This window comes from Gekko japonicus, unplaced genomic scaffold, assembly GCF_001447785.1.
Source record: "Gekko japonicus isolate JY-2015 unplaced genomic scaffold, Gekko_japonicus_V1.1 scaffold3181, whole genome shotgun sequence".
Lineage (NCBI taxonomy): Eukaryota > Metazoa > Chordata > Lepidosauria > Squamata > Gekkonidae > Gekko > Gekko japonicus.
The window spans coordinates 124,447-137,773 of NW_015166522.1; the positions used below are offsets into that span (position 1 = coordinate 124,447).

General features: G+C 51.4%; 1 protein-coding gene across 1 annotated transcript in view; it reads right to left on the reverse strand.

Moving 5' to 3' along the window:
• The window catches only part of LOC107111326 (cholesterol side-chain cleavage enzyme, mitochondrial), a gene marked incomplete at its 5' end in the record, with an annotated part of 60,308 nt that overhangs the window by 13,851 nt on the left and 33,130 nt on the right, over positions 1-13,327 (reverse strand). The window contains 3 exon segments of the mRNA XM_015412289.1: positions 4,708-4,868; positions 8,029-8,232; positions 11,765-11,964. Of these exon segments, the coding sequence (XP_015267775.1) occupies positions 4,708-4,868; positions 8,029-8,232; positions 11,765-11,964 (565 nt within the window).

Below are 13,327 nucleotides of genomic sequence, written 5' to 3' on the forward strand. Positions count from 1 at the left end.
CTATGAGGAAAGGTTAAGGCGCTTGGGGCTCTTTAGCTTGGAGAAACGACGACTGAGGGGTGACATGATCGAGGTTTATAAGATTATGCATGGGAAAGAGCAGGTAGAGAAAGAGGTCCTTTTCTCCCTTTCTCACAATACAAGAACTCGTGGGCACGCCATGAAACTGCAGAGCGGTCGGGTTAGAACGGATAAGAGGACGTCCTTCTTCACCCAAAGAGTGATTAACACTTGGAATTCACTGCCACAGGAAGTGGTGGTGGCTACAAGCATGGACGGCTTCAAAAGGGAATTAGATAAGCATATGGAGCAGAGGTCCATCAGTGGCTATTAGCCACAAGGTATAGATAGGGACTCTGGGGCAAGTGATGCTCTGTCATCTTGGTGCTTGGGGGGGTCAACAGTGGGAGGGCTTCTAATGTCCTGGCCCCACTGGTGGACCTCCTGATGGCACCTGGTATTTCTGGCCACTGTGTGATACAGAGTGTTGGACTGGATGGGCCTTTGGCCTGATCCAACATTGGCATCTCTCTTATGTTCTTATATGTTCTTATGAGCTTGCTCACAATTTTTTAGCCTCCAGCTCACATGTTTTTGTCATTTAGCTCGGGAAGGAGGGGCTCCCGAGCAAACTAATCCATGCAGCAGCCCAATCGCTCGCTCACAGCTTTAAGGCCAGTAGCTCACGGAGTAGAACTTTGGCTCACAGGACTCCACAGCTTGGAGGGAGCATTGCACCTGACCTCTCTCTCCTCATTTATTTATTTTTTTTGCCACTAACTTATGGTGACCCAGTAGGGTTTTCATGGCAAGAGACATACAGAGGTGATCTGCCACTGCCTGCCTCCGCATAGCAACCTGTCAGGAAACCATTAGGCAGGGGACAGGAGGTTAAACAGTGGCATTACAAGCCACCACAGCGGCAAAACAAGAGCTCTGGAGTTTATTCGGGGGTCTTTTCCTGCAGGAGTGCACAGGAGCGGAGCTCCGGCAGTAAAGAGCCCAGGGGACGGGCACATGCAGCAAGCCCCGCCCCCTGCTTCCAGCAGCCCTCAGTCAGAGCAAGAAGCAGCCAGGTAAGTTGTAGAGCCCCCCCCCCCGGCCCCCTGGCCCAAAACAGTCCAGTGGCACCTTTAAGACCAAGTTTTATTCAGGTACAAGCTCTCCCTCCTCTGCGGGGACAGGACAGATCTGCACGTTTCCCCCCCCCCAATAATTAGCAATCCAAAACAGTCCAGTGGAGCCTGAGCGGTGGGTGTGGCCTTCTGACACAGTTCCAGTGATGTCAGGGGGTGTGGCATATGCAAATAAGTTATGCTAATTAGTTGTGCTAATGAGCTCCTGCACCTCTTTTTCTACGACATGACCCCTGAGTTTATTAGTAACTGGGGCAAGACGGGGAGGTTTGTAGAAGAGAGGGGAGAGATGGGGAACAACTCCTAAGGATTTTATGGGAAGGGAAGGAATGAAAGAAGGGGCAGAGATTTCTGTCCTCTGCCCTGATTTGGTGACGTGAGCATTACCACACACTCTTGTCAGGTAGCCCTGTCATAAGTCTGGAATGTGGAGGGGTGCCCACCTATTTTCTGTCTCAGCTCTCCCTGGCTCACCAACTGTTTGCTATCTTATGCTTGACCTTGTAGATGCTCCAGCTGCAGTTTTACTCGGCTGGGAAAGTTAACGGCTTTTTGCTTTGCCTGCTTGCTTTGCCCACCCATGCGAGATGTATCCATTGGCTTATGCTTACCGGGGGGATTCTAATATAACTCAGAGGCCCTTGTATAGGCGTCCATTCCTGACACAAGCTGTACACGTGTCTCTAGTACTGGATTTACCAATAAACAGTTATCTTCTCATGAAGCCCTGTGTTGTGTAACCTGACTAAGGACCCTGACACAACCCTGGACTTCCTTGGTGGTCTCCCATCCAAGTACTAACCAAGGCCCACCCTGCTGAGCTTCCAAGAGCTGGTGAGATCAAGCTAGGCTGGGCTATCCAGGACAGGGCAGGAACGGTTTGCCCTTGCCCGCCTCTGCATAGCAACTCTGGACTTCCTCGGTGGTCTCCCACCCAAGTTGTTGTTGTTCAGTTGCACAGTCGAGTCCGACTCTTCGCGACCCCATGGACAAGATCTTGCCAGGCCCTCCTGTCTTCCGCCGTCCTCTGAAGTTGGCTCAATTTCATGTTCGTTGCATCTATGACACTGTCTAACCATCTCATCCTTTGCCGTCCCCGTCTTCTTTGACCTTCAATCTTTCCCAGCATCAGGGCCTTCTCCAGTGAGTGCTCCCTTCTCATTGGGTGGCCAAAGTCTTTGAGCTTCAGTTTCAGTATCTGGCCTTCCAGGGAACAGTCAGGGTTGATTTCTTTTAGGATTGACTGATCTGATCTTCTTGCAGTCCAAGGGACCCTCAAGAGTCTTCTCCAGCACCATAGTTCAAAAGAATCTATTCTTCGGCCCTCGGCCTTCCTTATAGTCCAACTCTCGCAGCCATACATGACAACTGGGAATACCATTGCTTTGACCATACAGACTTTTGTTGGCAGGGTGATGTCTCTACTTTTTATCATGCCGTTTAGGCTTGCCATCGCTTTCCTCCCAAGGAGCAGGCGTCTTTTCATTTCATGGCCACCCAAGCAATGTTCCCTCTAACCTATGGAGGCTTGTGAGCAAAAAAACTGCTTTGTGGGTTACTGGCATCAAAGTTGTGAGTGAGTGATTTGGCTGCTGCATAAATTAATTTGCTCTGGAGCCATCCTTCCTGAGCTAAGACATAAAGGTGTGAGCTGGAGGCTTAAAAACTGAGCTAGCTCACACTAACTCAGCTTAGAGGGAACACTGCACCCAAGTCCTAACCAGAAACAACCCTGCTTAGCTTCTGAAATCTGATGACACTAAGCTAGTCTGGGCTACCCAGGTCAAGGCGCTGACAAATAGAGGTGGCTTGCCATTGTCTGCCTGTGCATCAGGACCCTAGTATTCCTCGGCGGTCTCCCATCCAAATACTAACCGGGGCCAACCCTGCTTAGCTTCTGAGACCTGGCAAGATCAGGCTAGCCTGGGCTATGGCTACCTTTCATTTTGTTATTCAGAAAGACTGTACACCACCTCCTCAGCCCCCTGCTTGAAAGGCAACGTCCAACCAAGCCAAGAAGACAAAAGCATCAAACTGCACAGGCGTTAAAAACAAAGCAGAGGGGTTTAAACACAGCACTGAAAACAAGTCAGGGCAAGATGGGGAATGTTGTATGTCTCTCGGCACCTGGACAATTAGAGGGAGGGGGAAAGGAAAAAAGCAGGTGCAAGGCAAAAATATTTATTAACCCTTTATTAACCCCTATGCATTATTAACCCTTTATTAACCCCTACGCATACTATGACCTCATTGCTCAAGGCGGAATTTGAAAAACCCTACAGAAGATAGGGTTTTTGATTGAAAGTCAAAGAAGACGGGGACGGCAAAGGAGGAGATGGTTAGACAGTGTCATAGATGCAACAAACATGACATTGAGCAAACTTCAGAGGACGGCGGAAGACCGGAAGGCCTGGCAGGATCTGGTCCATGGGGTCGCGAAGAGTCAGACTCGACTGTGCGACTGAACAACAAAAACAGAAGATAGAATCACAGGGTTGGAAGGGGCCACACAGAGGCCGTCTAGTCCAACCCCACTGCTCACTGCGGGATCAGCCTAGAGAATCCCTGACAAGTGTTTGTCCAGCCGCTGCTTCGAGACTGCCAGGGAGGGGGAGCTCACCACCTCCCCCCAGGCAGCTGATTCCACTGCTGCAGAACTCTCACTGTCAAAAGGTTTCCCCTGATACCCTGATACCTTCTCGCCCTTAATTTAAACCCATTCCTGCGAGTCCTCTCCTCTGCTGCCCACAGGAACAGCTCCCTGCCCTCCTCCGAGTGGCAGCCCTTCATATATTTCAAGAGAGCCATCCTGTCCCCCCTCGCCCTCCTCTTCTCCAGACTGGACATTCCCCTCAGCCTTTCCTCGTAGGGTTTGGCCTCTCCTGAAGGAGCTCAACAGAGAAACGTGTAAGGATCTATAAAGATCTAATAAATATTTTCACCTTGCACCTGCTTTTTTTCCCCCCCCCCCCCGCCTATGGGTGTGGCCATTTGTTTCTCTGACACTTGCACATGTGATCAGGAGCCTCAAAGCTGTCCGACCGGGCTCTGTTGGTCACCGTAAGACCCAGGGGTAATTTCCTACGAGAGCACACAGGAGCAGAGCTCCGTCAGTAAGGAGCCCAGGGGGCGGGCACATGCAACAAGCCACACCCCCTGCTCCCAGCAGCCCTCAGTCAGAGCAAGAAGCAGCCAGGTAAGTTGCAGAGCCTCCCTCCCGCCCCCCCGGTCCAAAACAGTCCAGTGGCACCTTTAAGACCAAGTTTTATTCAGGTACCAGCTCTCCCTCCTCTGCGAGGACAGATCTGCACGTTCCCCCCCCCCCAATAGCCCCCCCCAACAGCTAGCAATCCAAAACAGTCCAGTGGAGCCTGAGCGGTGGGTGTTGCCTTCTGACACACTTCGGGTGATTTCAGGGGGTGTGGCATATGCAAATAAGTTATGCTAATGAGTTATGCTAATGAGCTCCTGCACCTCTTTTTCTACGAAATGACCCCTGCCATTTGGCTTTCAGCACAGGAATATTGTCACTCGGCACCCAAGGTGTCGACGCAGCCCTCCCCCGCCTTACTGTGTCGACCCCACCGGCCATCATCTCGGTCACGCTGGCTTTGATATCTTCGATGGGTAACTTATCCTGCAGCAAGAGGCTGCCCAAGAGGCCCATATATTCCTTGGGGTTTTTCTGGTTCAGACGGAGGTCTCGGTAGATCTTCTGGATACACTTGTCAGCTGAAGAGACACGGAGAGAAAGAATATACGGATGCATAAATGTAATCCGGGGTCATTTCCTGCAGAAGCGCACAGGAGCGGAGCTCTGGCAGTAAGGAACCCGGGGGGCGGGCACATGCAACAAGCCCCGCCCCCTGCTCTCAGCAGCCCTCAATCGGGCCATGAGGAGCAAGAAGCAGCCAGGTAAGTTGAAGAGCCCCCCCCCCGGGCCCACCTTCAGGTACAAGCTCTCCCTCCTCTGTGAGGGCAGATCTGCGTATTTCCCCCCCATAGCTAGCAATCCAAAACAGTCCAGTGGCACCTTTAAGACCAAGTTTTATTCAGGTACCAGCTCTCCCTCCTCTGCGAGGACAGATCTGCACGTTCCCCCCCCCCCAATAGCTAGCAATCCAAAACAGTCCAGTGGAGCCTGAGTGGTGCGTGTTGCCTTCTTCTGACACACTTCTGATGATGTCAGGGGTGTGTGGCACATGCAAATAAGTTATGCTAATGAGTTATGCTAATGAGCTCCTGCACCTCTTTTTCTACTAAATGACCCCTGAATGTAATTCATTGGCAAACAGGGATGGCAGGGAAGTTAAGAGTCGCCTCTGTAGACTCAGATTCAGTAGAAACTGGCCCTGTTGGATTGCCAACCTCCAGGTGGGGCCTGGAGATCTCCTGGCATTATAACTGAACTCCGGCTGACAGAGATCAGTCCTGCTGGAGAAAATGGCTGTTTTGGAGGGTGGACTCCACGGCATTACGGCCCCTCTCATACCCAAGCCCTGCCCTCCCCGGGCTCCCTTCCCAAATCTCCAGGAATTACGAAGATGGGAACTGGCAACCCAAGGCCCTGCTAATTTACAGCAGAAGCAGACTGGCACAGGGCTGACGGACACCACCATGGCATGGTAAAGAACTATTTCCATCCCAATCCCTAGACCAATTTTTTAAGAAGCCTAAAAAACAAGAGTGTGTTTTTATTTGAGAAGAAGAAGAGGAGGAGGAGGAGGAGGAGGAGGAGGAGATTGGATTTATATCCCGCCCTTCACTACCCAAAGGTGTCCCAGAGCAGCTTATAAACTCCTTCCCCTTCCCCTCCCCACAACAGACACCCTGTGAGGTAAAAGAGGAAGAAGAAGAAGATTGGATTTATACCCCACCCTTCACTACCTGAAGGAGTCTCAGAGGGGCTTACAATATCCTTCCCCTCCCTACAAGAGACACCCTGTGAGGTAGGTGGGGCTGGGAGAGCTCTGACAGAAACTGCTCTTTTTTATCAGAACTATGGCTTGCCCAAGGTCATCCAGTCGGTGCACGTGGAGGAGTGGGGAATCAAACCCGGTTCTCCCAGATTAGAGTCCGCGCACTTAACCACGACACCAAACTGGACCAAAGAAGGAGAAATACGTGTGTGCAATTGAATAGATGTGTATACTGAGATATGAAAAAGGTGAACAATCTCCTGAAGCACTGCAGAAGGACAGAGAGAGCTTATGGCAAAATCAGCATCGCGTGATGCAACAGATCCACCTGTCTTTTCTGCACTGAAGACAGATAGAGGGGGTCGCCAGCTCCTGGTTGGGAGATACTTGGATGTTTGGGGGGTGGGGCCTGATGAGGGCGGGGTTTGGGGAGGGGAGGGGCTCCAATGCCATACAGTCCGCCATTCAAGGCGGCCATTTTCTCCAGGTGAACTGGTCTCTATCACCTGGGGATCAGTTGTAATCCCCGGAGATCTCCAGCCACCACCTGAAGGTCGGCAATCCTACAGATAGAACCTGGACTTGCTCTTGCAGGAAAATACAGAGAACCTTGCTTTGAGGTATGTCAAACACCATCTGAGAAGCTCTCTCTCTCCTGGAAGAAAATGAACAATGCTGAGACAGAGAGAAGATGGGGGGTGAACGCAGGGCTCTTTTTGTAGAAAAAGCCCAGCAGGAACTCATTAGCATAATAGGCCACACCCAACAGCAGAAATCCATTAGCCTATTAGGCCACAGCCCTGACAGCACATCGCATTAGCATATTAGGCCACACCCCCGTGTTACCAGAAGTGTGGTCATCCAGCCACGCCCACCTCTTGCTTCTTATTCTGTTGACCTTGTTTGTTGTCGAAACCCAGGGCCTTTTTTTGTAGCAGGAACTCCTTTGCATGTTAGGCCACACACCCCTAATGTAGCCAATCCGAATTCGTTTCTGCTGTCGGGTGTGGCCTATTATGCTAATGAGTTCCTGCTGGGCGTGGCCAACTCGGGAGCCAGCCGGAACGCCGTTCCTGTGCGTTCTTGCCCCAAAATAGCCCTGGTGAACAATAACGCTGCCGACTTCCAGGCAGGCCCTGGAGATCTCCTGTTATTACAACTGACCTCCAGACTACAGAGATCAGTTCCCCCGGAGAACACGGCTCCTTTGAAGGTAGACTCCATGGCACTGAACCCCACTGAGGTCTCTCTTTTCACCAAACCCGGTACTCAATAAAAGTCATAGATGCAATAACATGAACACTGTTAGGAATGGCGGGCTACCTGTGCATATAATAGGATATAGGGCATTTATATGCGCCCCCCCCCAGCAATACCCAATTAGGTGGACTCCCGCGTGCGGGAGATTGCAAGACCCTCTAATGGTTGCGAAGCTGGGAATGAAGAAGCTCCCACGGAAGGTAGACACCACAATCTCCTCCAGTAACACTTGACAGATAAGCATTGCAGCTGTGAAGCAATTAAGCGCATGGGAAGGAATGCAAAGCAATTAGAAAGCCTCTCCACACTCACGGCAGCTTAGCTGACACACCTGGAGTTTGGTGTACACCAGTTTGGTGTAGTGGTTAAGAATGCGGACTCTAATCTGGGAGAACCGGGTTTGATTCCCCACTCCTCCACTTGCAGCTGCTGGTGTGACCTTGGGTCAGTCGCAAGTTCTCTCAGAGCTGTTCTCTCAAGGGCAGTCCTCTCAGAGTTCTCTCAGCCCCACCTACCTCACAGGGTGTCTGTTGTGGGGAGGAGAGGGGAGGGGAGGGAAGGGGAAGGGAAAGGGAAAGGAGGTTTTAAGCCGCTCTGAGACTCCGAGTGAAGGGCGGGGAGGAAATCCAATCACTTCTTCTTCTTGTTCTCCCAACCAGGACTTGGCAACCCTAAGGAACAGAGACCAACCAGGCCACGAGGGCTCTACTCACCAAGCGTGAAGATAACATCCCATGCCTTTATGTGGTCCTGCCAAGTCTTCGAGTTGATCCTACGTAGAAAGCCCGGTGGTATGTAGAGCATGGGCGCCGTGGTGTGAAACATGGTGGTGATGGCGTTGATGAACTCCTGGGCCTCGGGGTCGATGAAGTCCTGCAGGAGGCCCAGGCGTGTCCCGTACAGGACATTGCAAACCGCTGGGGGGGAAAGACCAGATGGAGAGATGAGGACACAGTTACTAGAAGGGCTTGAGCCATGTTTCTTCTAAGGGAATCAATTGAACTATGGAGCTATCTGCTGTCCTTTAGGGGCTATGTGTATTACGTTGCTTCCAACGTCTGGTGACCAGTTTGGTGTAGTGGTGAAGTGCACAGACTCTAATCTGGGAGAACCGGGTTTGATTCCCCACTCCTCCACTTGCAGCTGCTGGATGACCTTGGGAAAGCCATAGCTACTTCACTGCATACTCCCAACTCCAAATCATTAATGAACAAGTTAAAAAGCAGTAGACCAAGTACTGATCCCTGCGGTACCCCACTGCTTACCACCCTCCACTGAGAAAATTGCCCATTTACATTCACTCTCTGTTTTCTATTAATTAGCCAGTTTTTGATCCCATGATTTTTCAGCTTACTTAGGAGCCTTTGATGAGGAACTTTATCAAAAGCTTTCTAATGTCCTGGCCCCACTGGTGGACCTCCTGATGGCACTGGTATTTCTGGCCACTGTGTGATACAGAGTGTTGGACTGGATGGGCCTTTGGCCTGATCCAACATTGGCGTCTCTTATGTTCTTATGTTCTGCCAGAGCTGTTCTCTCAAGGACAGTTCTTGAGAGAGCTCCCCACCTACCTCACAGAGTGTGTGTTGCGGGGAAGGGAAGGGAAAGGAGTTTGTAAGCCGCTCTGAGACTCCGAGTGAAGGGCGTGGTATAAATCCAATCTCCTACCTCCTTCTCCTCCTTATGAATCGATTAACCAAATATCCCAGTGATAACTCCCTCAGAAACAACCATATGATAGTTGGAGGTAAACAGTGAAAGAACATGACTTGAGTCACCGGAGAGCCTGAAATTCTGGTAAATATTGGAACCTGCCATTGGCTATATGAGTCTCTATGGATGCAGAGCAGAGCCACTCTAGCCCCAGGAATCTCTATGGTAAAACACACCACATGCCCAGCATGGAATATGTGGGAAGCCGGTTCGGTTTTAAACCAGAAACGCCAGTCAGGGTTGCCTTGGAGGAAAAGATGGCTGGGAACTTTTCACATTAAACGTTACCAGCATTTTCATAAAGGTAAAGGTAAAGGTTCCCTTGCTCGAAAGCCAGTCGAATCCGACTCTAGGGTTGCGGTGCTCATCTCCGTTTCAAAGCCGAAGAGCCAGCACTGTCCGAAGACGTCTCCGTGGTCATGTGGCCGGCATGACTAAACACCGAGGCGCACGGAACGCTGTTCCCTTCCCACCGAAGCGGTACCTATTTATCTACTTGCAATTTCTTGCTTTCGAACTGCTAGGTTGGCAGGAGCTGGAACTAGAGACGGGAGCTCACTCCGTCATGCGGCACACTCGGGTCTCGAACTGCTGAACGACCGACCTTCCACAGCCTGCAGTTCAGTGTCTTAACCACTTGAGCCACCACAGCTCCATTTTCATAGGTAAAGGTAAAGGTTCCCTTGCTCGAACGCCAGTCGACTCTGACTCTAGGGTTGCGGAGCTCATCTCCGTTTCAAAGCCGAAGAGCCAGTGCTGTCCGAAGACGTTTCCGTGGTCATGTGGCCAAACCAATCTTGGATTTTTTTGGTTTTTAATGCAGACCTAAACACCTGCACTGGTCAGAATACTTATTTAAAATCTGCCATTCTTTCATTTTACGTTCTGCGGTCACAATATTGCAGGTATGGGGCAGCGAACTTCTGAAGAACACCCTCCATCGGATGCTTGAACAAGATAGGGCCAGTTTCTAGAAGCCCAGACTTTAGCAAGAGCTACTGCACGGTGCTGTGACCTGGACGGGCCAGGCTAGCCTGATCTCATCAGACCTTGGAAGCTAAGCAGGGTCAGTGTTAAGTCTGCTACTTAACAAAACAAGTCAGAGAGTGATTCAGCAAAGATCAGCTTTATTCAGCAACTCGTAACTCGAACTCCAACACAGATCAACTCCGATAGCCAGAACAGATTTTGCATTGAAGCTGTTCCACTTTTAAACTCTCCCGGCTAATGTAGCCACGCCTACTATACAATACCAACCAATAAGATTGTATACATAAAGTCCAATCACAGATGTTCCTGCTCAGGGAGCTTGATGGCACGTGATTGGTTGGTTCTTCCTGGGCTACCAATAGGGTTGGAGGGATTAGGATCCTAGCCCAGGACGAAGCTTAACATAGCACTTCAATGAGGTGGTTCACATACAGTTATGTATTCCATTGACAGCTATTGAATACATCACAGTCGGCCCTGGTTAGTATTTGGATGGGAGACCACCAAGGAAGTCCAGGGTTGCTACTGGAGTTGCCAGGTCCCCCTGGGTTCAACGCATGGAGAACTCGGACTACGACATGCGTTCAGACGCGTTTATCGTACTTCCAAACGAGACGCGCCAAAACGGCCCTGCAAGGCCAACTCTATACACGCCACCCGGTACACCTCTGTCCCCATTGGAGGGTTTGAATCTCCCGCCCAGGGTGCTATTGGTGGACTCCCGGTGGACTAGGATCCTAGGTCCCCTTTGTGTTTGGGGACCAAGCTCCTGCTTTAACTGCGGACCCCTGGTGGTGGTCCCCGCACATAACACAGATCCAACTCGGGAACCTCCTGGAGATTTTGGGGGCGGAGTGGGGAGGACAGGGGACCTCACTACTGCACAATGCCAGAGTCCACCTAGCCCCGTAGTCAGAAATTTTTGGCTGATGGGGCAGGGGAGCGGGGAACTTCATTAGATTACCCGAGCAGCTGATCGGCCAGGGAGTGAAATGGATCAGAAGCAGCAGGGTGGGTTCCCTTTCCTTCCCAGGCCTCCCTGCCACTGGGGGGAGAGGCAGACTGGGGGTGGGGGAGCAGGGGGGCCTGGCATCCTTCTGGGGTGGGGCAGGACTCGTCCGTGGTGGGGCTCTGCCCCCAAATGCCCCACCACTTGAGCCACTGCAGCACCAATGCTGGGTAGCGGAGATATAAACTTTATAAAGGACAAAGGGCTTTTTTTTTAACTTAAAATAAAAACATGTTTTAAACATTAGCCCTCTCGCAACAATTTGTTCATTTAGCAGTGTCTGATCACAAACACCTCTCACTCTGAATGACTGCATCAAAATGTCTGTGCTGTGGCAATCTTGAGTATGCCGCTCAGGTATGTTATCTGTAAGCTGCAAGCCTACAATGACGCAGCAGCAGCAGAACTGGAAGAAGAAGCAGAAGGCAGCCAGTTCCACTGCGGCCCTGATAGAAGCCCTCCGGGGGCCTGATCTAGCCCCCGGGCCACACGTTTGACACCCCTGCCCAATGAGGTCATCATACGCCAACTGTGACTTGATGGCACAAAGAATACAACATTCTGACAAACCCACAAGGGGTTGAATTTGGGATCGTCTCTTTTACTGAGGTTCTCCGGGCACCAGTGAGAGAAAGCCGACCTGGGCAGGTGTTTCTTCTGTGTCTTCCAAGCCCACCCACTGTCTCCCGCCCGTAAGCCCAGACAACTCCAAAGCTCCCGCCCCCGGGCTGACTCACACTCCAGGGCGAAACGGAAAAGCTCATTGGTCAAGTCGGCCGTCCATCTTCCCTGCGGACTCTTCTCGATTTGCTTGTAGGCCCGCTTGACAAAGTCCTCCCCCACCTCGTTCAGGAGAGGCACAAAGTTGTCGGTCACCTGAGGGGACAGGACTTCTTTGTTCAGGGTCAGGCGGTCGTGCCTCCAGGACTCGCCATTCCTAGCGGACGGAGAGAAAGAACGTCAGGACTGGAACACTCTCTGTGGAAAGGTAGATCGAGATGGGCAGCCTGTTTAGCCTGTCTGTAGCAGACGTCGGAAGACCGGAAGGCCTGGCGTGATCTGGTCCATGGGGTCGCGAAGAGTCGGACTCGACTGTGCGACTGAACAACAAAAGCAGCAGAAAAGAGCAAGAGTCCAAGAGCACCTGAAAGACTCACAAAACTTGTGGCAGGGGAGGAGCTTTGGTGAGTCACAGCTCACTAATTCAGATACAGCTAGAATGGGAGTCCATCTGTCTGAAATCACCCCACTTTCCAAGACATAAGGACAGATGGACTCGTAGTCTAGCAGGAGAAAAGAGCACGAGTCCAGGAGCACCTGAAAGACTCACAAAACATGTGGCAGGGCCAGGGGTCATGTCGTAGAAAAAGAGGTGCAGGAGCTCATTAGCATAACTCATTAGCATAACTTATTTGCATATGCCACACCCCCTGACATCACCGGAAGTGTGTCAGAAAGCAACACCCACCGCTCAGGCTCCACTGGACTGTTTTGGATTGCTAGCTATTGGGGGAGGGTGGGACATGTAGATCTGTCCTCGCAGAGGAGGGAGAGCTTGTACCTGAATAAAACTTGGTCTTAAAGGTGCCACTGGACTGTTTCGGACCAGGGGGCCTCTGCAGCTTACCTGGCTGCTTCTTGCTCTGACTGAGGGCTGCTGGGAGCAGGGGGTGGGGCTTATTGGATGTGCCCGTCCCCTGGGCTCTTTACTGCCGGAGCTCCGCTCCTGTGCGCTCCTGCAGGAAATGACCCCTGTGGCAGGCTATGAGCTTCTGTGAGTCACTGCTCACGTCTTCAGGTACGGCTAGAATGGGAGTCCATCTGTCTGAAATCACCCCACTCTCCAAGATATAAGGACAGATGGACTCATATTCTAGCAGTGGAAAAGAGCAAGAGTCCAGGAGCACCTCAAAGACTAACAACATTTGTGGCACAGCAGGAGCTCTCATGAGTCACTGCTTGGTTCTTCAGGTACAGCTAGGCTGAGACTCTCCCCTGAACAGTGTGTCTGCCAGCTACACCTGGACTATGGAAGGGCTTTTGACAAGAGGTTGTAGGTCCTCTTAAAGGGGAGCGGAGGATAGGACTGGCAATGAATCATGTACAGTTGGAGAGTATATTTTCATAAGAACATCAGAAGAGCCCTGCTGGACCTCTGCTCTTAAGAACATAAGAGAAGCCATGTTGGATCAGGCCCATCGAGTCCAACACTTTGTGTTACACAGGGGCCAAAAAATACCAGGTGCCATCAGGAGGTCCACCAGTGGGGCCAGGACACTAGAAGCCCTCCCACTGTTGAC